Consider the following 25318-nt stretch of genomic DNA (forward strand, 5'->3'; position numbering starts at 1 on the left):
GCAAGGGAAGTGTTTAGGGATCCGATTACAGAAGGCCATTATGGGTCATCCAAAGAGTATGGATTTTTCTCTGTCAGCTATGGAAAGCCTCAGAAATGTTTTAGGCAATGCAGTGACTTGATCACTAATTCATGTATTAGAAAGATCACTCTGGGAGGACGGACTGGAGCCAGGTAAGGCTGCAAGTGGATGCCAGGGAGATGCTGTCTGCAAAGCACTTCCACCACACACCAGCAGAGACCCAGGGGGTCACCCTGTACGTATACATGTAACTTCAAAACAGATGCCAGGGTTCAGAGAGAGCAGTTCTTTATCAAAAATATTTTTGAAGCTTATTTCTCTAAGTTTAAAAAGACACATGTATTTTTGTAGAAATGAGGCCTGAGCTATGCTTAGATTATTGTCTTTGATTAATCTTGCATGTTATAAATTTAATTTTTCATATAAAATTATATTTTTTATTTATTTGTCCTTGGGTATCATGCATATAAAAAGAAATAAGATTTTTTTAAGGATGACTTTGAAACTGAAACAATTGTGGCACAGAGCTTGTTGTTTAATATTTTATTTCTACATATGGCATTTGGACATAGAAAAGCCCTGTACAGTATTGACTTTGCATCACACTGAGGATAGCATCAATTACTAAAGGCAGAATTTTAAAGTGGAAGTACATCTACTGTTAGGTTCTTTATACCAGGAAGCTCTTAGATCCCTGGAAGTTGATGATTGTTTTTCCCCCTCAGGTTTTCCTTTTTAATATATTGATAGTTCTCTCTGCTATAATGAAGAGATTCCAGGCTGATAATAAATCTGAGATGCAGCATCTGGGAAGCATAACCATCAAATTATATAAGCATCTTTCCTTCCTTCTGCCAGTCTTAAAAGAAAAAAAAGTGGTTATTTAGATTTGGTCTATCATTCCTCTTGGTGCAGATGAAAGAAAAGCAATTCACAAAGTGTCTGAAATCTGAATATGATAGTGGCAGAAACTAGACGTAATTCACTTTGGAGTAGTCTGAGACTCTACAGACTCATAGAGCTGGAGTGTACTCAGACCAACTGGTCTGCACTCTGCTTTTTAACGCAGCACATGAAATCTTGCTAATGTAAGGTCCAATATACGTAAAGATAAGAGCCAAGCTGTTCTGGCTGAAGGGACAGGCCTTCTACTCATCCCTCTTCCATTTAGTGCTTTTGCAACTGAGTTTGAAACCACTGATTTCATACATTTTCTGCTCAGAAAATTGGTGCCCAGTGGAGTAAAGTGTCTTGCTTCTGTTCACATTGGCCAGAAATAAATCTTGATATCCCTTTTCTTTTTTTGGCTAGTGCTCTTTCCACTATGACACAGTTTTATCTCAAAAATGTTTGCAGATATTAAATCAAAGTGCATTAATTATGAACCTTTTCTTCTCTAGGGAATTGAACCATCACATATTGTGGAAACTCACTGAATTTCTTAAAAAAAAAAAAAAAGTAGAACACATACTAATGTATTTGTCAACAGCATGCATCAAGCATTATGCAGACATTTTTGTATACTCATTTAATACTCGTGGACAATAAATCCATCACATTTTGCTGATTAAGCAACTAAGATTCAGAAATTGGTTTTTCATAAGACAGCAGGATGAGCAAGGCCATCCCTTCAGTTCCTGTTGTCAGTGATATTTATTTAGAGTTCCCGAAAGAGGAATTGAGTAGCTTTGATTCATTTTCTACCTCTAGAAAATGTTTCCTCCTATTTTAGAGCCCTCTCAATTTTTTTTTTTTGTCTCAGGACCATTTAGTTGATCCAGTCTAAATACATGTTTCCTCACAAAGGGCAGAAATTCTTTCATGATGCATCATTTGTCCTTTCTTCCTTCTATTGAACCCATCCTCCTCTCCTCTGATCCCTACAGAAAGAATTCATGATGAAGTGTGCCGTTCTCTTTGCTAAGGGTTGAGGACTGTCACTTGCTGAGAAAGCAGTGACTAAACAGTTGGCTTCTTCAGAGGCTTGTTATTTTAAACATCTGGAGAAAAATGGAGATTCCAAATACAGAGTGATGATCACAAGTTTTGCTAGGGCAAGGACTCATTGATTCATTCATTGAACAAACATTTATGACAAGCCTACTATGTCCCAGGAGCTGGAGTAGATATAAACTAACTGTAAAGAAGCACATTCATAATAGCTGCACATTAGTGTAGAGCAGAAGTGCCCTAAGAGAACCCACAACATGTTCAGGAGGCCCACAGATGAGATGCTTCTCCCCCAGGTGATCAGAGAAGCCTCTATGCAAACCAAACATCTGAGCTGGACATTGGGGGATGGTTTTCATCTTGAGGTAGAGTTGGAAGGCCTTCATCCCAGCAGAGGGAATGGTGGTGGAAAACTTGAAGGCACCAGGATGAGGAGAAGGCCAGTGTGGCCCCTCAGAGCCTTTACTCCAGGACATGCTGGGAGATACACTAGAAAGATGGTTGCATGCATACAAAAGATTGAATGCCAGGCTGAGAAGTTTTACTTCTACTCTGGCAGTTGCCTACGGGGAGAATTCAGCTGGGGAAGCAGATCCTGAAGGCAGTGAGAGTGAAATGAAATAGTCCTGAAATAATCTAGGTACAATGTGGTGAAGGCCACAGTAGGGTGTGGTGGTGAGAATGAGTGGGATAGGACAACCATGGAAGAGATGTTGAAGAAAAAACAAGGGCAGAAAAGGAACTGGCTTTGGGGGTGAGCTGGGTGAGAGGGTCAAAGGTGATCTCTCATGGGCTTGCATACACAATTATGTGATGATAGTGTGGGCCAGTGATTGTATACTTCTGATGGTTTGTATGGTGTGTGACTATATCTCAACAAAACTGCTTTTAAAAAAAAAAGGTGATTCTCACATTTTGAAATAACAGTGATGCCCTTGACTGAACTAAGGAAGCTGTTTTCAGTGAGAAAATCCCAAGTATAGTTTCAAATATGTTGACTAAAGGAGTAAGTCTTATATTTCATGTGCACCTCCCTTGGGACCTAGAAGGGAGCTATTGTTAGAGTAGGGGCCATTCTCGTAAGAGACTGTTTTATCTTGAGAAAGGAGATTATCAGGGCTCAGAAGGCTGAAGTGCCTTTTGAAACAATGTGTGAGGGCAGCACTGGTCTTTCCTTATTTTGATCCCCCTTTCTTACTTCCTTCCCTTTTAAAAGTAACTGAAGCTGAAAGTTGTAATGACTTTAAAATGAGAGAAACCACATCAGCACTATTCCCTTCTCTCTGTTCTCCAGCTTGGTGGCATATGACATTCTTGGGGCTGTGATTCCGAGTGTCATGCTTGGAAGTCCTTGGGGTCATCTGGAGTGAGCTTCATCAGTTTGTCCACACAGAGCAGGATGAGGGTGAGGAACCAGAGGCTCCAGCCAACGGCAGCAGCGATCCAGCCATACTCATCCACGCCAGTGTGGCAGCACCGGGCGGCTTGTGGGCAGAACTCGACATCTGATGGGGGAGGGGGCAAGATCAACAGGATGCATGACACCAACACTGCCCAGCTCCAGCGCTAATATTAGCAATATCAATCATGATGGGGTGGCTAACATTTACTACGCGCTATTACGTGCCATGCACCCTGCTAAGTGTTTTATGCATTACTTTATTTATGCCTCACAAAGTGGTAGGTTAAATTATTATTCCCATTTTAAATGAAGAAATGGAGGTAGTAACATGTCCAAGGTCACAGAAAAAGATCTCAAGCCCAAGTCGGTATGACTCCAAAGCCATACTCCTAACCTCTGTGTGTTATTGCCTATTATCCTCCTTTGTAAGTGCCCAGAGTACACATATTTGGTCATTCAATGAGGTGAGGATAAAGAGAGCCAGACTTAGAATAAAGAAACATTTCTATTAATTAGAAGTAAGTAATAGTGGTTGCCTTATGAAGTACAGAACTCTTTGCTGCTAGAAGTATTCAAGTACAGGATGAACAGAAATATGCAAAGGGGACTCTCATCAGTGAGGCTGGGAGAAGAAGGGTCAGACCCTTCCAGAGCTGAAGGAGCCTACTCAGCCGGAGAAGTCCGTCTATCACGATGAGGAAAGTAATGAAAGGACTGCTGTATTTCATTGATTTTAAGGTTATCCAGGGATATTTGGGTTATTTGGAACTGTCATACTCAAATATTTGACATCTAGATCTTTGGCATGGTGGATGATCAATGAATGAGAATTCCTGTCACTCCACATCCTTGCCAGCATTTGGATTTGTCAGCTCTTGGGATTTTAACCATTTGAATTTTTAGATATTCCACCCATTAATGACATTGGTGTATTGAAGTCTCCAACTATTATTGTAGAGGTGTCTACAAAGATAGATATACTGACCAATGGAATCACATTGAGTGTTCAGAGATAGACCCTCTCATCTGTAGACAATTATTTTTGATAAGGTGGCCAAGTTGACTCAATTGGGACAGAGCAGCCCCTTCAACAAATGATGCTTGGAGAACTGGAGATCTATATGCAAAAGAATGAAAGAGGATGCCTATCTCACACCTTGTACAAAAATTAACTCAAAATGGATCAAAGACCTAAACTTTAGAGCTAAGAGCATAAAACTTTTAGAAGAAAATGTAGGGAAAAATCTAAAAGATCTTGTGATAGGAGGTGGTTTCCTAGACCTTACACCCAAAGCGTGAGCAATGAAAGAAGCAATAGATAAATGGGATCTCCTCAAAATCGAATACTTTTGCGCATCAAAGGACTTTGTCAGGAAAGTAAAAAGACAGCCTAGACAATATTTAGAAAACACATATTGGATTAGGGTTTAATATCCAGAATATAGAAAGAGATCCTACAATTCAATGACAAAAAGAAAAACAATGGAAATTTTAAAATGGGCAAAACACATGGAGAGACACTTCTCCAAAGAGGAAACACAAATGGCTCAAAAGCATATGAAAAGACCGTCAACTTTACCAGCTATTAGGGAAATGCGAATCAAACCCACAATGAGAAATCATCTCATACCTACTAGAATGGCCATTACCAAATAAACAGAAAACTACAAGTGTTGGGGAGGAAGTGGAGAAACAGGTAAACTTATTCACTATTGGTGGGAATGTAGAATGGTGCAGCCACTCTGGAAGGCAGGTTGGTGGTTCCTCAGGAAGCTAAGCTTAGAATTGCTGAATGATCTAGCAATCCCATGACTAGGTATATGCTCGGAAGAACTGAAAGCAGGGACGTGAACAGACATTTTCCCACTGCTGTTTATAGTGGCATTATTCACAATGGCCAAGAGATGGAAACATCCCAAATGTCCATCAACAAATGAATGGCTAAACAAACTGTGGATATACATACGGTGGCATATTACAGAGCTGTGAGATGGAATGAAGTCATGATGCACGCAACAACAATGTGGATGAACCTTGAGGACATTATATTGGGCAAAATAAGCCAGAAACAAAAGGACAAATACTGTATGGGTGAGCAAACTCTGAGAGCTCAAATTAAGAACACAGGTTATCAGGAGGAAGAAAGAGGGTAGAGATTGGGCATTTGATGCTGAAGGAGTACAGAATGTTCAACAGGATTGATTGTAAAGATCCATAAATGGATAGCAGAATACTATGTCATAGTAGCACAGTATTGTAAGTATAATGTACACAACTGAGTGTTAGTTTGGTTGGAAGAGGAAGGCTAGGGCATGTATGACACCAGAAGGAAAGATAGAGGATAAAACTAACTATATAACTTAACAAAAACTAGAGTGGACAATGATGGTGATTAAACAGAAATTTAAGAAAGTTTTTACATGAGGGAGAACAAGTGAATGTCAACATTGCCAAGTGTTGAAAATGGGATGGTATATGAGAAAAAATACAATGAAAACTAGGGCCTACTATTAACAATAACATTATAATATTCTTTCTTTAATTGTAACAAAGGCAATACACCAAAGCTAATGTCAACAGGTGGAAAATATAAGGGAGCGGTATGGGATCCTTGCTGTTGTTGTTTCTCCTTTATTATTTTTAAAATTCTTTATTCTTTTATCTTTTTTTTCTTCCTCTTCTTTGTGTGTGTGTGTGTGTGTGTGTGTGTGTGTGTGTGTGTGTGGGTGGGTGTATAAAAAAGGGAAATGTTCTCATACAGATTGTGGTAGTGAAAGCATAATTATTTGATTATACCAGGGACTACTGATTGTTCACTTAGGATGGATTGCATGCTGTGCAAATAAACTGTTTTAAAAATAAACAGAGAGATACAAGTGCTGGGGAAGACGTGGAGAGAGAGATATACCTATTCACTGTTGGTAGGGAAGTAGAATGGTGCAGCCCCTCTGGAGGGCAGTGTGGTGGTTCCACAGGAGGCTAAGTATAGGATTACCATATGATCCTGCAACCCTGTTATTTGGAATATGCTTGGAAGAACTGAAATCAAGGACAGAATAGGCGTTTACACACTGGTGCTTATGGTAGCAGTATTCATGATTTTCAATGAATGGAGGTGGTGGCCTAAGAGTACATCGATGGGTGAATGGAAGGGTGAACTGTGGTGTATACATCAATGGAATATTGAATGGCTGCAAGAAGGAATGAAGTCATGAGGCATACAACTAGGTCAATGAAACCTGAGGACATTATGTCAAGTGAAATAAGCCAGAAACAAAAGGACAAATATTAATAAGGCACCACTAATATAGACTATAATGGGCAGATGCTGAGAACTGAATTCAAGAGCACAGGTACTGGGGGATAGAATGTGGACAGAAAGTGGGCAATCGATGATGCAGGAGTGCAGAGTATTCAATGAGGCTTGGGGTCAATGTTTGTAGATTGTAAGCTCTTACAGCAGTCACATCTATTCCTGAGTTTTGACTGTTATTTACAAATGATTATTTGGTACAGAAGTTATATTCTCTGTAGCGCACTTAATAATATCATCTGTATGGTCAGTTTATTTAAACAACATGGTTGCATGGACTAGAATGGGGAATGAAATTGTGTTATTCTGTACAGGTTAATATACCTCGGCGCACCCAGAGTACTTTGGGCAGAAAATAAAAAAGTATTTGCAAAATCCTGTTGTTGGACTGGGAAAAAATGTGGAAGCATTTCATTTCCTCACCTGGAATTCCTGATATACCCACGAGCATTAGGGAATCCTAATTTAATAAGTCAAGCCCTTGATTTTGGGGCTTGCCCTTATGAAACTTATTCCTGCAAAGGAGAAGCTAAGCCTGCTTAAAATTATGTCTATGGGTTTCCCCCACAGAACGTCTTTTGTTGCTCAAATGTGGCCTTTTTCGCTCAGCCAACTCTGCAAATAAACTCACTACAGTCCCCACCCCACCCCCCAACATGGGACACGGCTTCCAGGGGTGTAAGTCTCCCTGGCAATGAGGACAGGACTCACAGGGATGAGCCTGGCCATGACATTGAGAATGCTGTCTTAACCAAAAGAGAGAAAAGAAATGAAACAAAATAAAGTTTCACTGGCTGCGAGATCTCAAATACAGTCGAAAGGTCACTCTGGAGGTTATTCTTACACATTATATATAGAGATTCCTTTTTAGTTTCTAGTGTATTAGAATAGTTAGAAGGAAATACCCAAATCTGTTGAATAGTAATCCAATAGACTTGATTCTTGATGATAATGTATAACTATATAGCTTTTATTATGTGACTGTGTGATAGTGAAAACCTGGTGACTGACACTTCTTTTACCCAGTGTATGGACAGATGAGTAATAAAATAATGACAAATATATATTTGGGGATAAGGGGTATGGGATGATTCAGGTGTTCTTTTTTATTTTTATCTTTTCCTTTATTTTGGAGTAACGAAAATGTTCTAAAATTGATTGTGGTCATGAATGCACACTATATGATGATACTGTGAGCCAATGATAGTAGACTTTGGGTGGATTATACAGTGTGAGTGTATCTCAATAAAATTGCATTTTTTAAAAAAAGCATATGAAAAGATGCTCAACTTTACAGCTATTAGGGAAATGCAAATCAAAACCACAATGAGAAATCATCTCACACCTACTAGAATGGCCATTATCAAAAACCAGAAAACTACAAGTGCTGGAGAGGCTATGAAGAAATAAGTACACTTAATCACTGTTGGTGGGAATGTAGAATGGTGCAGCCACTCTGGAAGGCAGGTTGGTGGTTCCTCAGGAAGCTAAGTATAGAATTGCCAAATGATCCAGCAATCCTATTACTAGGTATATACTCAGAAGAACTGAAAGCAGGGACATGAACAGACATTTGCCCACCGATGTTTATAGTGGTGTTATTCACGATGGCCAAGAGATGGAAACATCCCAAATGTCCATCAGCAGACAAGTGGATAAACAAACTGTGGTACACACATATGATGGAATATTAAGCAGCTGTGAGATGGAATAGTCATGATGCATGCAACAATGTGGATGAATCTTGAGGACATTATGTTGAGCAAAATAAGCCATAAACAAAAGGACAAATATTGTATGGTCTCACTAATATGGACCAACTATAATGAGCAAACTCTGAGAGTTAAATTTGAACACAGGTTATCAGAAGATAGAAAGAGGGTAGAGATTGGGCATTTGATGCTGAAGGAGTACAGAATGTTCAACAGGATTGACTGTAAAGATTCAGAAATGGATAGCACAGTATTGTGAGATGGTAGCACAATACACTAAGTGTAGTGACAAAGCTGAGTGTGAGTATGTCAAAAGAAGGCAGCTAGGGGCATGTATGAACACCAGAAGGAAAGATACAAGATCTTCTTAACCTAACAAAACCCAGAGTGGACAATGATGGTGATTAAATGTACAAATATAAGAAAGTTTTTACATGAGGGATAACAAATGAATGTCATCATTGCAAGGTGTTAAAAATCAGATGGTATATGGAAAAAATACAATTAATGCAAACTAGGGTCTATAGTTATCAGTAACATTGTAATATTCCTTCATTAATTGTAACAAAGGCAATATACCAAAGCTAAATGTCAATAAGAGGGGGATATAAGGGGGGGATATGAGATTTTTGTTGTTGTTTCTCCTTTTTTTTTCTTCTTCTTTCTTTGCATGAGAAATGGAAATGTTCCCACATAGACTGTGAGGGTGAATGCATAACTATGTGATTATACCAGGAACCAATGATTGTACACTTAGGAAGGATTGTATGGTTTGTGAATAAAACTGCTTAAAAAATTAAAAAAGAAAAAAAAGAGAAAAAGAAAAGAAATATGCAAAGGATACAAAAATGAAGCTCCTGCACGAGGCAGAAATTGGATTAGCTGATTTCCATGGTCCTTCCACTTCCAAACTTCTACATGCTGCTGACCCAGGGATGGGTCATTAAAGCCATCTGTGCCAAAAATTGTGATGCTAGATCAGGGCAAGGCCAAGATAACTTTTCAGATGTGCTCTGCCAACAGTTCTTGGGGCCCATAACAAAACACACCAGTGCACAGGAAAGCCGGCACCCCTCAGCCACCTGATGCCAATCAACAGAAAGCAAAGAGGCTTACTGGTACCACCCCCCCCACCTCACCCCCATCCCCACCCCCCGCCGATCCAGGGCCAGCTGTGGGGCTGGGCAGTTCGGAGGAGAGGCTTACTGGGGCACTGCTCCAGGGTCTCGGGGCCTGGGTGGTGGGTGGCCAAGGTTGAAGAGTTGGTGCTGCTTGCTTCTGGAAGAAAAGACAGAAGATACTTAGGCAGTAGGAAAAGCCATTGCCAAGCATAGTTTGAAACCTTTTTTTTTGTAAATTAGTACTGCATATTATGAATGTGACTATTGTAAGTATTATAAGAAGTGCTATAAGAGGTCTATCAAGGCTTTATACTACAAAGCAAACTCTCCTTTTCCTATCACTCTCTAGTTTCATTCAGAGTTGTTTTATATTCATTTCTCATTGCCCTTCAGTAACCATGGGTCTGCCATGTATAACTTTCAAAACACTCTCTTTTACAAGCTTTCTCTGCAGATAGATACATCTATGAATGTCTCATATAAACATCTCCGATTCCCTCCAAAATCTTGGACAAATAAACACTGAAATCTGACCCTGATTCCTTATTTCTGATTGCTATTATGTTGCTACTCAGGTAGATGGTTATCAAAAAATTAACCCAAATTAAAAGTAGATAAATTGGATTTCTTGAAAATTAAAAGCTTTCGTGTATCAAAGAACATTGTCAAGAAAGTGAAAAAACAACCTAAGAATGGGAGAAAACATTTGGAAACCATGTATCTGATAAGGGTTTAATATCCAGTACAAAGAAATCCTACAACTCAGCAATAAAAAGACAAACAACCCAATTAAAAAACAGGCAACATTAGCCATTAGGGGAATGCAAACCAAAACCACAATGAGATACCACCTCACTCCCACTAGAAAGGTTATTGTAGTGGTTTGGAGCTGTATGTCCCCAAGAAAAGCATGTTCTTAAATCCAATCCATTCCTGTGTGTGTAAATTCATTGTAAGTAGGACTTTTTGATGAGGTTACTTCTGTTAAGGTGTGTCCCACCTCAGTCAGGATGGGTCTTAATCCTATTACTGGAGTCCTTTATAAAAGAATAAAACTCAGATAGGGAGAGAAAGCCATGGAAGCAAGAAGCAGAAATTAATGGAACCTGGAAGAGAAGGGAGAGATTAGCAAGTGTCTTGCCACGTGACAGAGGAGCCAAGTATTGCTGGCAGCCGGTCTTTGGGAAGAAAGCATTGCCTTGATGATGCCCTCGTTTGGACATTTTCCCAGCCCCTAAACCATGAATGAATAAATTTCCGTTGTTTAAGCCAACCCATTTCATGATATTTGCTTTGAGCAGCCTAGGAAACTAGGAAACTGTTTTTAAAAAAAGTTATTGTTTTTTTAAAAAAAGGAAATTTAGCAAGCGTTGGAGAGGATGTGAAGAAATTGGAACCCTCATACATTGTTTGTGGGAATGTAAAATGGTATGGCCACTGTGAAAAACAGTTTGGAATCACCATATGATTTGGCAACTCCGTTGTGGGAATATATTCAAAAGAATTGAAAACAGGAACTCAGTTATGTGCACACCGATGTTCATAGCAACATTATTCACAATAGCCAAAAGGTGGAAGCAACCCAGGTGTCCAACAGATGAATGGATAAACAAAATGCAGTATATACATGCAATGGGATATCACTCAGCTGTAAAAAGGAATGAGGTTCCAATATATGTAACATGAATGAACCTTGAAGGCATCATGTTGGGTAAATTAAGCCAGCCACAAAACGACAAATATTGAATGATCTCACTTATATTAAATAATGAGAATATGCAAATTCATGGAGTCAGAAACTAGAATACAGGTTACCAGGGACAGGAGTGGAGGTGGTGAATGAGGAGTTAATGCTTAATGGGTAATTTTTTGTTGTATAAATGTTACAATAAAAATTAAAAAAAAAAAGAAAACAAAAAAACCAAAACATAGAACTGTATGACACAAAAGGTAAACCCTAATGTGAACTATGTACTTTAGTTAATAATAGAAATACAATATTGGTTCATCAGTTGTAACAAGTGTACCACTCTACAGCAAAATGTTAATAATGGGGCAACTGTGTGTGAAGGGGTGGTATGTGGGAACTCTGTACTTTCTGCATGGTCTTTCTGCTCTAAAAAAAATTTAAAAAAAAAAATTAACCACCATACAAGCAAATCTAGATACTATTGGAATATCCAATGCCTGAAATTGTCCCTTGATTAATAAGCAAGAAGCACAAAGATGAAAAGAACTTTGGCAGGAATTCTTGAGTTCTATCAGAGTTTGAGACTCCCAGAGGAAGAAAAGCCAGTCGTCATGTTCCCTCCCATGACTGAGAAAAGTATCTAGGTTCATCTGTCCCATGTGGTTCATCATCCTCCTTTTCATGAAGATGGCATCGAAAGTTAAGAAGGAAACTCCTATCCCTCTCAAAACTGAAGCCAAAGCAAAAGCTTTGACAGCTAAGAAGGCAGCACGGAAAGGGGTCCATAGCCACACACACAAAAAGAGAGAATTCTCTCTGTCACCCACCTTCCAGCAGACCAAGAGGCTGCATCTCCGAAGGCAGCCCAGAGATCCTCAGAAAGAGCACCCCCAGGAGAAACAAGCTTGACCAGTAGGCAATCATCAAGTTCCCCCTGACCACTGGGTCAGCAGTGAAGAAGATCAAAGACAACACACTTGTGTTCACTGTGGATGTCAAGATCAACAAGCACCAGCACAAACAGGCTGTGAAAAGCTCTGTGGCATTGGTGTGACCAAGGTCAACACCCTGCTCGTTTCACCGGCTCCTGACTGTCATGCTTTGATGTTGTCAACAAAATTGGGATCATCTAAACTGAGTTCACCTGGCTAATTCTACATATAAGTTTTTAGACTATTAAAAAAAAATCAGTTCCTTAATTGCATTAGCCACATTTTAAGTGCCCAATTGCCCTATGCGGCTAGTAGCTACCGTATTGGACAGTGCTGATATGGATATTTCCATTGCTGCAGAAAGTTAGTAATCTAATTGCTAATCTTGGTAGTCCAAAACCAAGAGATCAGCTTTGAAGACTAGTTCTGGTAATTCTATCGCTTTTCATTCTGCTTCTTTCAGAATGCAAGGGGAAAAAAAGCCTGTGGATGGTTTGAAAACTCTCAAGGCCCACTCTAGGTCAGCATGTCCTTCAAAGGTGGTTGTTGACACACAGAAGGACCAGTTAGGAAGAAACTTCTTGTTTCACTAAAGCCATGAAATCGCTGTTCAGACTAATTTTATGCCACTCAACTCCTTAGCCACCCCAATGGCCTGCTTAAAGTACAGTGATTACCTTGATGCAATCTGATTGTGACTGTAAATCATTTACAACTAAATGGCTTAGAACTTGGTATTTATTTGTTTTCAAGAAATTGATTCCTCAACATTCTAATTTTCCTTATACCCCAAATAACTTCCTTCATCACCCTTCTGCCCCTGGAGAATGGTAGTGGTTCCTATTGAGACCAAGTAAGTGAGAAAAAACCTGGTTTTTAACCTCACACTAGTATTAGGTTAAAATATATGAAATTGCCATTTTTATAGGTCCAAAATTGTTCCCAATATCAGCAAGTTTATATGTTTGAAGCTGAATAGCTCAGCTGCAATTTCTCAAGAATTTAAATATCACCCTCTTCCCTCATAAGCAGATAGCCAGGGACTGCCCTACTTGGGTCACTTCCAAAATATAGGCAGCTGGGAAGACCCAATTTTGAAAACTGAACAAATTTTCAATCCCCTGTTGTAAACAAAGCACTGTCAGGACCAACAGAAAGAAATGAAACACTCTTGTTTGGAGGAGGGGTGATGTTGGAAAATAAAATGAACACTGTAACCCTAATTGCTAACATTTGTTGTGTGTTTATCAGGTACTATTTTAAGTTCTTTACATGTAGCCATCTCATTTCATCTTTGCAACCCTATAAACGAGCACTGTGATTATCCTCATTTTAAATATGAGGAAACTGAGAAACAGAGAGGTTAACTAATTTGCCCAAGGTCACACAGCTAGTAAATTGTGGAAGTTGGAGTTGAGGTTCAGTAGTTCAAGAGCCTGCACTCTGATCTTCCACACTGAGCCTTCGGTAGTGGCTACAGGAGAAAATGTGAAGATGAGACACACATAGTCTTGGTGAGTGGTTTCAGGAGGCGAGAGGCTGTCTGGGAGAGGGGCAGGGAGTGTTCTGATGGAGGCTGAGAAGCAAGATCAAAGCTGGAGGGAAAAGCCAGGGACACGTGAGTGTAATCCACAACCCTGTGCGCAGAGCCCAGCCTGGGAGAGCAAGGCAGGGGATTCGATGATAACCCAACATTTCCCCAACATTTTCTGTGTGGAGGCCAGGGGTGGCATAGGGAGGGGATTAGGAGGAGAATGTGTAGACCTTGTATGGCAGCTTTCAAGGCATTATGATTATGGTTTTGTGAAGAGGGCAGAGGAAGTATAGGGCCAAGGGAGGGCCAGAGGACCTTATTAGATAAGGGGATAGAGGCATCGTTAGACAAAAAGTGCCAAGGGGGATTGCACATCAGCTGCTTGGGGAAAGCGAGAAAGAGCCATTGAGAAACTGTAGAGCGAAAGATGTCTTTTTAGGCCAATTTGGTACCCGGATGGGAGCTTGCTAAATGGTAAAATGCTTTTTCTTCTTTCTTTGTAGCAAGACCAACACAGCTTCTGTCCTAGCTGAGGAGCTGAGTATTTGATCTTAGTCTTAGGTAACCTTAAGACACCCTCACCCCACCCCAGCACCCCCTGCCTAATCCTTCGGATGAGAAAGTTCTGTTTCCTCTTTCCTTTGGGAAGGACCAACCCTGGCCAAGGTATCCCCCACCCCCGCTTCTCCCCTCCTTCTCCTCCCTCCCCCTGCACGACGGAGCTGAGAATAGAGCTCATAATTCTACCTGCCAGGCAAGCCGAGTGGAAGGAGGCGAAGACCAGGCTGAGGGTCAGGGCGGCCCAAGTCACAGAGGCGAGAGGCTTCATGCTGGACGGACAGACATCCGCCTGCAGGGTCCCCAGAGCCGAGTGCTGACCACCCCGGGCCCCGTGTGCTGCGTGCGCCCCGGGCTGTCCGGCAGACTCCTGCCCTGCGGGAGCTTAAAAACAACTCTGCCAGAGGTGATTTCTGCTCTTGTTTGGGGGGGGGGGGGGGGGGCGGGGGGAGGGGTGGAGCAAAGGAAACGGGCTGTCACACCCAGCTCTCACCTATCTGGAAGGCAAGCCAAAGGAGGAGGGGATGGGGTGATTTATGCTGTTCTTCCTTGAGATCAAATTTTGTCTATTGAGCAAAGGAAAAAAAAAAAAGACAGGAAGAGAGGAGAGGAGATTTGTGTCTTGCTCGTTCTTTAGAGATGTTTGCTGATTCTTCCATCTATAGATGTAGTAATGGATTACCTAACCCATTTAGTCCAATATTTACTGAGTGCTTGTTATGTGCCCTGTACTATGCTAAAGTCTGGGAATACCTGCCCTCAAAGTATTTTAATTACTAGCACAGATAATTAAAATACAGAGGAGCATTTCAGCATTTTAGGAATGGCTGGGGAGAGACAAAGTACTTTGGTCTGGGCAGCAAGAGGCCACATCTGCTGAAAGGATGCTTGATGTAAAAGGTGGCATTCAAATGTGGCCTTGAAGAATGGATAGAATTTTGACAGGCAGGGAGGAGAAGAGGGCATTGCGGGTGGAAAGGACAGGTGAGCAAAGCCCCAGAGATAAGAGGGTGCTGAGAAGTCCACTGTGACTGCAGCATGGAGAACGTGTAGGTGACTTGAGGAAGGTGGGCCAGGAAGGCAAATGGAGGGGCATGAGGCTGAACGTTTGGTGTGCCACACTGGAGAGTCTGCAACAAAGTCGAGAAGCAAAAGTGAAGAGATTGAGCTGAGTAGTAACTTGATTCGATCCCCACCTTGTTGAATACCCACCATGTATAACGAAAGGCATTGTCCTAAGCATTTGAGACTCAAAGATGAATAAGATAAGGTCCTTGATCTTGAGGAGAGCACAGTCCAGCAGGAAGACCCTGCAGGGAAGAAAGAGTTTTGATGAAATATTGTGAGATTCAAATATGGGTATGTTCCACAAGTTATAAGAATACAAAAGGAGGGGGGTGCTTGCGTCTACCTGAGGGGTGCAGGGGAAGGCTTCACAGAGAAGGTGACATTTGGGCTGGGTATTAAAGTTCATATGCCAGATGGGAGTTGATGTAAACTAAAAGGAACAGTACGTACACAGGCAAGACAATTGATGGCATTTATGAGACAGAATCAGCTTGGAGCAGCTTATAGTCTGTGCCTGCAGGGCTGCCATGTTTGAGAACATGCATTATATGCCTCACAAAGAGGAGCCTGGTGAAGAGAGTGAGTATGGGATGGAAAAGCCCACTCCAAGCTACATGGAAGGACATGCAAACCATGTGTAAGCCCAGAGTAAAAATATGTTATTGGAATTCATCAGCCCAGAGATGATGCTTTTTTCTAATTTGCCAAAGGATACAAATTAGTGGTGACCTTTAGTTCATGGGTTTGGTGACTGGGGGCAAGGCAAAAGGCTAATCTTCAGGCAGTGGACAAAAGTCCAGTGTAGGCTTATCACTGGATTGAATGAATATTCAACAATTACTGAGTAGCTAATGTGTGCCACGCCCTCGGCATGGCTCCAAGGTGAGTAAGACAACCCAGTCCCTGTCCTCAAGTTGTTCACAGTCCAGTGAGGGAGATGGACAAATAAATGATGACAGCACAATGTCATAAATGTGTTGAGGAGATGTCTCCAAACAAACAAACCAACCTCCCTGAAAACCATGGGGCAAAGGGATTCAGAGAACATTTCACAAGAGAGATGGTATTTTGACCCAAGGTATAGGAAAAGGGGACAGTATGTCCCAGGCCTCCGAGGCATGAGCATGTGCCCCGTGTTTGGGGAGTGATGAGTGATTTGCTATCCTGGGGACCGTGGAGTGGAGTCACAGTTTGTATAGTTAGGTGAAGAACAGATTGTAAATGATCTAGAATGCCAGACAGTGGAAATCAGACTTTATCTTGCATGGGATCAGGAAACCCTCTAAAGGAACTTACAGATGTGGGCACATTTGTATTTCAGAAATGTGGAGGATAGATCTGAGGAGGACGGGCCTGGATTCAACAAGATCACCTAAGGAGCTACTGGAATGATCCCAAACAGGGCTCACAAGGGCCCTGAAATAAGGAAGTTGAGGGGATGAAGAGAAAAGATTTGGTGGGTGGTTAGGCCATAACAACAGAGGGGTCACCAGGGAGCAGGCATCCAGGATGATGGCAAGGTTTCTAGCTGGGGTGAGTGAGTGGCCATGGGGCCAGCCTGGGACTGAATTCCTGCACTGCTCTTACTGTCTGGGTGAACTTGGGCAAGTTATTTAATACATTCAAGCCTCAGGTTCCTTATCTGAAAAGTAATGGGACAATGGCACCTATCTCAGGGGTTGTGAGGACTAAAGGAAGTAATCCCCGTAAAGCACTTATCACAGCCCTAGCGGATGGTACCATTTTAACAGAAAGGTTGTTATAAATAGGAAGTACAAGAGAAGGGCAGTTTCAGGGGAAAATAATGCAATTTATTTATTGATTTATTTATATTCTGCCTTGATCCACAAAGGGTTTAAGGATGCTTACTTATGATTAATTGAGCAAGATAAAATAAATATAAAGTAAGTGAGGAAAAATGAGCCAGTGGGAAGATCAGGGTAGGAAATTTAAGAAGGATTCATGAGTGATTTTAGATCACAAAATTCATGCATTTTTTCCTAAGCTTTCTGGTATCCAGGATGAAGGGAGAAACATGATGCACTTGTGGTTCATGGGTTCATAGGATGAAAACGAAGCACAACTGCTCGTGATAACAAAACCAGAGAGGAATTTTTCACTTTGGTCCTTACAGACAGGACATTGCTTAACAGAATGACCATTTGTGGTCAGCATTTTCCTCAGGTAAACTCCACAGTGAGTTTAATACACTGGAACTGATTTATCCATTGGGTACCAGAAACAACAGCAGAGCTTGGGGCCTCCATGATTGTCAAGGGTTTCAAAATGTGTGGGACCTGAAAAAGTATTATTAGACCAAAATATGATCAACAACAAAAACTATGAAATCAAATCATTATTTCAGGAGCAAAGTTAATGAAATTCATTTCAAACATTTAAGCAAACACAATTTAATGTAGAATGTTGGGTACATTTTAATATGTTTGATGTGAACACAGCATGTCCCTCAAATTATGAAAGCCTGGGACATACAGCAATTTAATAGCACCCTGCCTAGGGTTGTGGTGGAGGTGGTTTTAATAGCACCCAGTTATAAGCTGACAACATCATATCCAATCACATGGGTGAAAGCAATTCTGGGAAGTGGTGGATATGGAGACGAAAGAGTATTGCTCTCCCCACTCCCACCCCCCTTTCTATTTAACATATTGTTATTTGATTTGAGACTGTTTTAGATCCTCTGTTTGCAGGACAATTAAAAGACAAGCATTCTCATATCAACAGATGACATGACTATTACCCCAAAATAGGATGGACTTGACTGGCCACTGATTACCTATGCCCAAAGGAAGGGCTGCATGGCAACTATTTTACGAATGTCATCATTATTAGCTGTTGGTAACAAGTCTGCGGCTAACAGCTCCATGGAGCCAATGATGTCACTTGTAACCCTCTCTTACATTTTGCATCAGGTTTACTTTGGAGGCTGTACCAGGAACTTGCTTTGCTCAAAGCTAGACGTCCTGCACAAACTTACCCAAGATTTTTTTTTAAGTGGTTGAGATAGGTGTTTGGTTACACATACTTTTAAAACTGTCCAGGCCACAATGTCTGTTGTCTGGCCCTAAGGTGGTGGTTGGGGGTGGGAACAGTCAGAGGAGTGGAGCTGCCTCCAATTTTATCTGTTTTCACTGATGAGATTTCACTGAAAAAGAAAAGGAGGGGACAGAGAGGTTTCCTGTGCTAAAAGATTGAAAACCACCATTCTGTGGCCTGGAATGGCCTCAGCCTATGGAAAAGATATTTTATATTGAAAAGCTTCCCATAATTCCACACGATTCTGATAGGCCCCACTAGAACCCGTCCACCTCTGGTCAGGGACCACTGGTCTTGAACTTGGGGCTTCATCTCCACTGATCCAAAATCCTTTTTGAAGAGAATTGTAGCTGAACACATGAGTGTGCCTGCATGGGACTTTGTCAGGAACTGTTTTCACAGAATGTCAGTCCCTAGAGAGTTTATGGAACTGAAACATCTAGATCTGGAGTCGAGCACCACTGAATTTTTGCAGGAGCCTAACCTGACTCTCTACCATTCAATTATGGGTCTATAATATGGAGAAAATGAGGAATGCCCTTTTAAAAAACGGCAAGCTGCATGGAGTCCAGTGTTGAGATCAAGTTGATAAAAGTAAATAAACGAGCAAAGCTTTGAGCTCACCATTTGGAACCATTTCTAAACAGGTCCAGGGTGATTTCATTCAGCTTTCCCTTCAACACAACCGCAGTGGGAGGCCTGTGAACAGGGTCCAGACCTAGTTGGAGGTTAACGTAAAGACTGGGCTTTCCTCTTGGTCATCTTGGGCTTTTCCTCAGGTCATCTCCCACCTGGGTCCTGTATCTCATTCCCTCCCATCATCTCAGAAGTGCATTTCTTAATTTCCAAACATATGGAACTTTACTAGTGATTTTTGTCTTACTGATTTCTAGCTTATTTACTTTGCAAACTGTGAATGCACTTTGATGGTTTCTTTCTTTTTATAACTATTAAGAAGCATCATTTGTTTTGTTTTTGTTTGTTGGTTTTTTGGTAAATGTTTTGTGGTGCTTGAAAAGAATGTGTTCTCCCATTGTGGGGTTCAGTGTTCTAACCAAGTCCATTAGCTCAAGAGTGCTAATTGTTTGATTCAGATCTTTTACATTTTTTCTGTTTGCTTTCTTATTTTGGTCTGCTTATTCTAATGACTCTTGAGAGAGATGATTACGGATTTCTCTCTTCTCTCTGTAATTTTGTCAATTTTTGCATTAAATATTTGATGCTTCTATTAGATACATACACATAGAGAATTGTAACAACTTTCTGGTGAATTGAACCTTCTTTAAAACAATCATTTTAGAATGTCTCACTTTGTCTTTAGTAATGCTTTTTGCCTTAAAGTTTATTTTGTCTAGTATTACTATAGGTATACCAGCTTTCTTTTACTTAGTTTTGCATGCTGTATCTTCTTCCATCTTTATACTTCTAACTTTCCTAAATCTTTACGCTTTAGATGAGATGTTTATCTTACTTAAAAAGTATAATGTTGGATTTTTAAAAATCCAGTCTGACAGTCTTTGTCATTAATTTGGTTATTTAATCTATTTACATTTAGTGTATTTACTGACATATTTATGTTTAAATGAACCATCTTACTAAGTGCTTTCTAGTTTTCCCACCTGTCTTATGTTCCTTTTTCCTTTTTTCTTTTTAGTATTCTATGTTTTAGTGCTCACAGCCTGCATTTGTCACTTATCAAAGCCTAATATTAATTGGTACTTTTGTTGTATTCATAGATAATGCAAAGACCTTGAAATTTAACTCTACCATCCACTTCTGATTTATTTTAACTATATACATATTTTTAATCTTGATAATTCATTATTATTACTTAATTTATCTACATATTTACCAGTTTATTATTCTTTTTTCTTTCTGCATGTCTGATCTTCTGCATGTCTTCTGCATGTCTTTCTGCATGTCTGATCTTCTGCATGTCTTTCTGCATGTCTGATCTTCTGCATGTCTGATCTTCTGCATGTCTGATCTTTCTGCATGTCTGATGGGAGATCCCATCCGGGGTCATTCTCCTTCTCTTTGAAGAACACGTTTTCATATTTCCTCAGTGTAGTGATTAATGTCTCAGTTTTTGTTAGTCTGGATATGTTTTTATTCTGCCTTAATTTTTGAAAGATTTTCATTGGGTGTAGAATCTAAGTTGTCTCTATTTTCTTTCAGTACTTTAAAGATATCATTCTATTTTTCTTTTTGGCTTCCATTGTTTCTGTTGAAAACTGCCAGTCTTGTTGGTGATCCTTTGAAGATAATTTGGCTCCTTTTTTTCTGGTTATTTTTAAGATTTTATTTTGTCTTTGGTTTTCAGCAGTTTTACTCAGGTATGGATTTCTTTTATTTGTTCTGCTCAGGGATAGTAGATGATTGATTTTAGAATTTGATGCCTTTCATTAGTTTTAGAAAGTTTTCAGCCATCAAACATTATTTCTCTCCCATTCTCTTCTCTCCTTCTGGTACTCTAGTTACACATTGGTTAGAACTTTTCACTGTTCCTCGAATTTTCTTACCCTCTCTTTCTTATTCCCCATGATTTTGATTTTCTGTGCTTTCTTCTGCCCTCTTTTATTTTATTTAACCTCTTATCATGTTTGTGGTCCATTTTATAACTAGCTTTAGTTCTTAATTTCAGTTATTGTATTTACAGTTCTAGAATTTCCTTTTTGTCCTTTTTTTTAAAAAAAGTTTTTTTGCTCTCTGCCAAAATTCTCAGTCCTGTTTCTCATCTTCATGAACAGAGTGAATAGTTATTTTTAAATTTGAATGATAGCTTCAAGGTTTGGACATTCTCCACACCATGGATCTGTTTCTATTTCTATTATTTCCGCTGTTTTTCTTTCATGTTATTGTGTTTCCTTTTTGTGGTAGATTGAATTATATACCCCAGTAAAGGCATGTTCATAATCTGCATTCCTGTGGATATGAACTCACATGCAAATAGGACCTTTTGAAGTTGTCATTTTTAGTTAAGCTGTGGCCAACTGAATCAGGGTGAGTCTTATTCCATATTATTGGAGTCTTTTATAAGCAGAAGAAAGTTGGACACAGTTAGGGAAAGCCACAAGGAGGAGGCAGAAGCCAGAAGTCAGTGGAAACCAGAAGAGCAGAAAGGAGAGGATATCGCCATGTGATAGGAGGCAGAGATTACAAGCAAGAAGCCCCAGGGATTGCTGGCGGCCAGAACACTACAGACTCCAGGGGAAAGCAAGCTTTGTCAGTATCTTGATTTTGGACTTCTAGCCTCAAAACCAATAAATTCCTATTGTTAAGCTTATTGTGATGTGTATGACAGCAGCTCTGGAAATCAAGGACACTTGTGTACCTGGTTATTTTTTTATTCTGTGCAGAACTGTAATTTCACAATTGTTTTTAGAAATAACTTGAGACCAAGGATAATGAAATATTTCTGTGCAAATGTTTTTTTTTGTTTGTTTGTTTGTTTGTTTGTTTAACCAGGTGCTCAGAGGCAACAACAATTTGGCATCATGAAAGTCTTTCTCAGTAATAGAAATGATTCAGATCTGAGCTGACTTTGTAAGGGTCCATTTATTTTGGTCATTTTTCCTTCTACAGTGCAGCCCTTTAGAGTCCCAACCCACAGGGCATCTCCGATAACGAGCCCTGGGATCCATACCTGTTCACCTGTTCCTGAGAGACTGACAAAAGAAAAATTTTGGTCTTTCAATTGTCTTCTCCTGAACTAGTAAATGACCCCAGGGACAAAGCAGTTCCAACCATGAGGCTCACCAACCTGGTCTCTATCCTCTTCCCAGATCCTGGCCCAGAATTTCTTTTCTCTCTTGGCAACCTTCTGATACCTTCACACAGATGGTTTTCATATTTTTCTCAGGTTTTCTAGTTCTCAGACAGTTGGTCCAAATCACCTGACCTGCTATTACAGGAAGCATAATTCTCCCATCATCTCTTTTCTTTTCTGTAACATCTCTAACTTTTGGTTCCTTCCCAACAATATTTAACTGTGCTATAGTTTCTTCTATCTTTTAAAAAACCTCCTCTTACGCCTACCCCACCTCCATGGTTGCTAACATGACCACAGACATAGGGGACTGGTGGTTTGATGGGTTGAGCCCTCTACCATAAGTTTTACCCTTGGGAAGACGGTTGCTGCAAAGGAGAGGCTAGGCCTCCCTGTATTTGTGCCTAAGAGTCTCCTCCTGAATGCCTCTTTGTTGCTCAGATGTGGCCCTCTCTCTCTGGCTAAGCCAACTTGAAAGGTGAAATCACTGCCCTCCCCCCTACGTGGGATCAGACACCCAGGGAAGTGAATCTCCCTGGCAACGTGGAATATGACTCCCGGGGAGGAATGTAGACCCGGCATCGTGGGATGGAGAACATCTTCTTGACCAAAAGGGGGATGTGAAAGGAAATGAAATAAGCTTCAGTGGCAGAGAGATTCCAAAACGAGCCGAGAGATCACTCTGGTGGGCACTCTTACGCACACTTTAGACAACCTTTTTTAGGTTCTAAAGAATTGGGGTAGCTGGTGGTGGATACCTGAAACTATTAAACTACAACCCAGAACCCATGAATCTCGAAGACAGTTGTATAAAAATGTAGCTTATGAGGGGTGACAGTGGGATTGGGAATGCCATAAGGACCAAACTCCACTTTGTCTAGTTTATGGATCGATGTGTAGAAAAGTAGGGGAAGCAAACAAACAGACAAAGGTACCTAGTGTTCTTTTTTACTTCAATTGCTCTTTTTCACTCTAATTATTATTCTTGTTATTTTTGTGTGTGTGCTAATGAAGGTGTCAGGGATTGATTTAGGTGATGAATGTACAACTATGTAATGGTACTGTAAACAATCGAAAGTACAATTTGTTTTGTATGACTGCGTGGTATGTGAATATATCTCAATAAAATGATGATTAAAAAAAAAAAAAAAAAAAACCTCCTCTTAGCCCATACTTTTCTTGAGGTTACAGCCCTATCTTTATTCTCTTCATAGACAAACCTGTTTACAAATTGTCTCCATTTTATCATTTACTTCTATACCCCTCCAATCTCTCTTCATGCCCCTCCTCTTCAATACAGCAATCTCTAGACCACCGTGAAGAGTCTCATCACTCAATTCAGTAGGGATTTCTCAGTCCACCCCTTATTTGATCTCTTAGCAGCATTCAACAATATTCACTACTCCTCTCTTGAGAAACACTCTCTTCCCTTGGCTGCTAGGACTTCACAGTCTCCACGTTTCCTTACTTACTTTCTATTACTCCTTTTCAATCTCTTTTATAGACTCATCTTCCTTTACCTGACCTTTAAGTGTTAAAGTTTTGCAAGGCTTTTTCCTAGATGTTTTTATCTTCTACGCCATACTGTTTCCCTAGAGATCTCACTCCTACATTCAATCATCATTTTTTGTTGATGACTCTAGAAACTATAACTCCAATGTGGACCTATTCTCTGTGCTCTTGAGACTTTAATGGATGCCTAAGGTTCTTAATCATGACTTATAATGTTCTGCATAAACCAGTCCTAGCCCACCTCTTGTTTCAAATTACATTATACTTTCCTGTCACCCCGCCTCCCTGCCACCTTCACTCTACTCTGAGTCTCCTTTTAATATGCCTTAGTCTTGGTCCCCAGAAAGTAACTTCATTGCCATATCTGACAGCCAGAGTTTGTTCCTCTCACGTGGACTTATCGTACCTGTTCTGTGAGCAATAAGGCAATGATAATTAGCCTTAAATTTGATAATGATTTGTGGTATACTGAATTATGTACCCCAATTTAGATATATTCTTGATCTTGATCTGCATTCCTGTGGGTGTGAACTTGTTGTAGATAGTATCTCTTGAAAATGTTATTTTAGTTAAGGTATGGCCCAACTGAAAGAGGTTGGGTCTTAAACCATGTGACTGTAATCCTTTATTAGAAGAAAGTTAGACATAGAGAAAGCTACAGAGAGGAGCCAGAAGCCAGAAGACAGCTAGAACCTGGAAGAGAAAAGAGAGAACATCATTGTGTGACATGAAGCAGGGCAGGAGGCCAAAGAACCCCAGGGATCAGGTTAGAGTGTATAGGTTAGAGTGTAATAGTGACACATCCCAAAGTAATTTGGGCAGAGAATAAAAAATATATTTACAGCCACACCCCCACCCCCCCACCCCACCCCCCGCCGAGGAGCTGGGGGAAGGTGCAGAAGTGTTGGACTTCCTCACCTGGACTGGTATTGATGTTGTCACAAACATTGGGACTGGCGGTTTGATGTGCCAAGCCCTCTATCATGGGACTTGCCCTTATGAGGCTCATTACTGCAAAGGAGAGGCTGAACTTGCATATAATTGTGCCTAAGAGTCTCCCTGAGTACTTCTTTGTTGCTCAGATGTGGCCCTCTCTCTCTAACTGAGCCACCTCAGCAGGTGAACTCACTGCCTTCCCCCCTACGTGGGACCCAACTCCCAGGGGTGTAAATCTCCCTGGCAACGCAGGATATGACTCCTGGGGATGAATCTGGACCCGGAATTGTGGAATTGAGAATATCTTCTTGACCAAAGAAGAAGACCAAAGTTCAAAGGTCAACTCACCCATTAAATTTTTTTTTTGTTTTTTTGTTTTTGTTTGTTTTTTGCTTTTTTACTTCCTGGCACTTTTTCCAAGACCAAGAGAATATGTATTTCCTGTTTGCTTGGACACTGGGCTGATAGATTTGTTTTGGAGTTATAAGTAATCCTTTGGCAGGAGTTGGGAGAGGAACTTCTTCCGCAAAACTCTCAAGAAGGAGAGTCTGTGAGTCCTGGAACAGATCCACAACAGAAGTAGAAATCCCCTTGGCCCATCTCCCATCAGGTTTATAGATGTAGTTCTGGACAGCTGTGCTAAAAGTAAATGAGGACAAAATGATTACTGTCCACCTGGGAAAAACCCTTACATCTGAGAGTGGTAGGAATCAAAGGTAGACAAACTAAGATATATGATCTAT

The 25318-nt window shown here is 40.5% G+C and overlaps 2 protein-coding genes across 4 annotated transcripts in view; one reads left to right on the top strand and one right to left on the bottom strand.

Moving 5' to 3' along the window:
• Positions 1-523: 523 nt before the first annotated feature.
• Positions 524-14644, bottom strand: TMEM213 (transmembrane protein 213). 3 transcript variants are annotated; one of them, XM_037836069.1, is made up of 4 exons: positions 14423-14644; positions 9605-9676; positions 9243-9351; positions 6594-6612 (listed from the first exon to the last, which is right to left on the bottom strand). In XM_037836069.1, the coding sequence occupies exons 1-4, from the start codon at positions 14502-14504 to the stop codon at positions 6603-6605; spliced, it is 273 nt and encodes a 90-aa protein (XP_037691997.1). In that variant the 5' UTR covers positions 14505-14644; the 3' UTR covers positions 6594-6602. The 3 variants fall into 3 exon arrangements, with proteins under 3 accessions (XP_037691996.1, XP_037691995.1, XP_037691997.1); XM_037836068.1 differs by lacking the exons at positions 6594-6612; positions 9243-9351 and adding an exon at positions 524-3476 and having other exon boundaries at positions 9605-9673; XM_037836067.1 differs by lacking the exons at positions 6594-6612; positions 9243-9351 and adding an exon at positions 524-3476.
• Positions 14416-25318, top strand: part of ATP6V0A4 (ATPase H+ transporting V0 subunit a4) — a 93884-nt gene continuing 82981 nt past the window's right edge. Inside the window, exon 1 of the mRNA XM_037836066.1 lies at positions 14416-14639. The gene's annotated coding sequence lies outside the window, so the exon portion shown is untranslated. The remainder of the gene's footprint in view (positions 14640-25318) is intronic.

This window comes from Choloepus didactylus, chromosome 5, assembly GCF_015220235.1.
Source record: "Choloepus didactylus isolate mChoDid1 chromosome 5, mChoDid1.pri, whole genome shotgun sequence".
Classification (NCBI taxonomy): Eukaryota; Metazoa; Chordata; class Mammalia; order Pilosa; family Megalonychidae; genus Choloepus; species Choloepus didactylus.

Excerpts from the sequence above, each read along its gene's own strand:
- TMEM213 (XM_037836067.1), bottom strand. The coding sequence starts at position 14,504 with ATGAAGCCTCTCGCCTCTGTGACTTGGGCCGCCCTGACCCTCAGCCTG. Across the intron at positions 9,677-14,422 it reads CCACTCGGCTTGCCTGGCAG|AAGCAAGCAGCACCAACTCT; the intron begins GTAGAATTATGA and ends CTTTTCTTCCAG. Across the intron at positions 3,477-9,604 it reads GACCCTGGAGCAGTGCCCCA|ATGTCGAGTTCTGCCCACAA; the intron begins GTAAGCCTCTCC and ends CTCCCCCATCAG.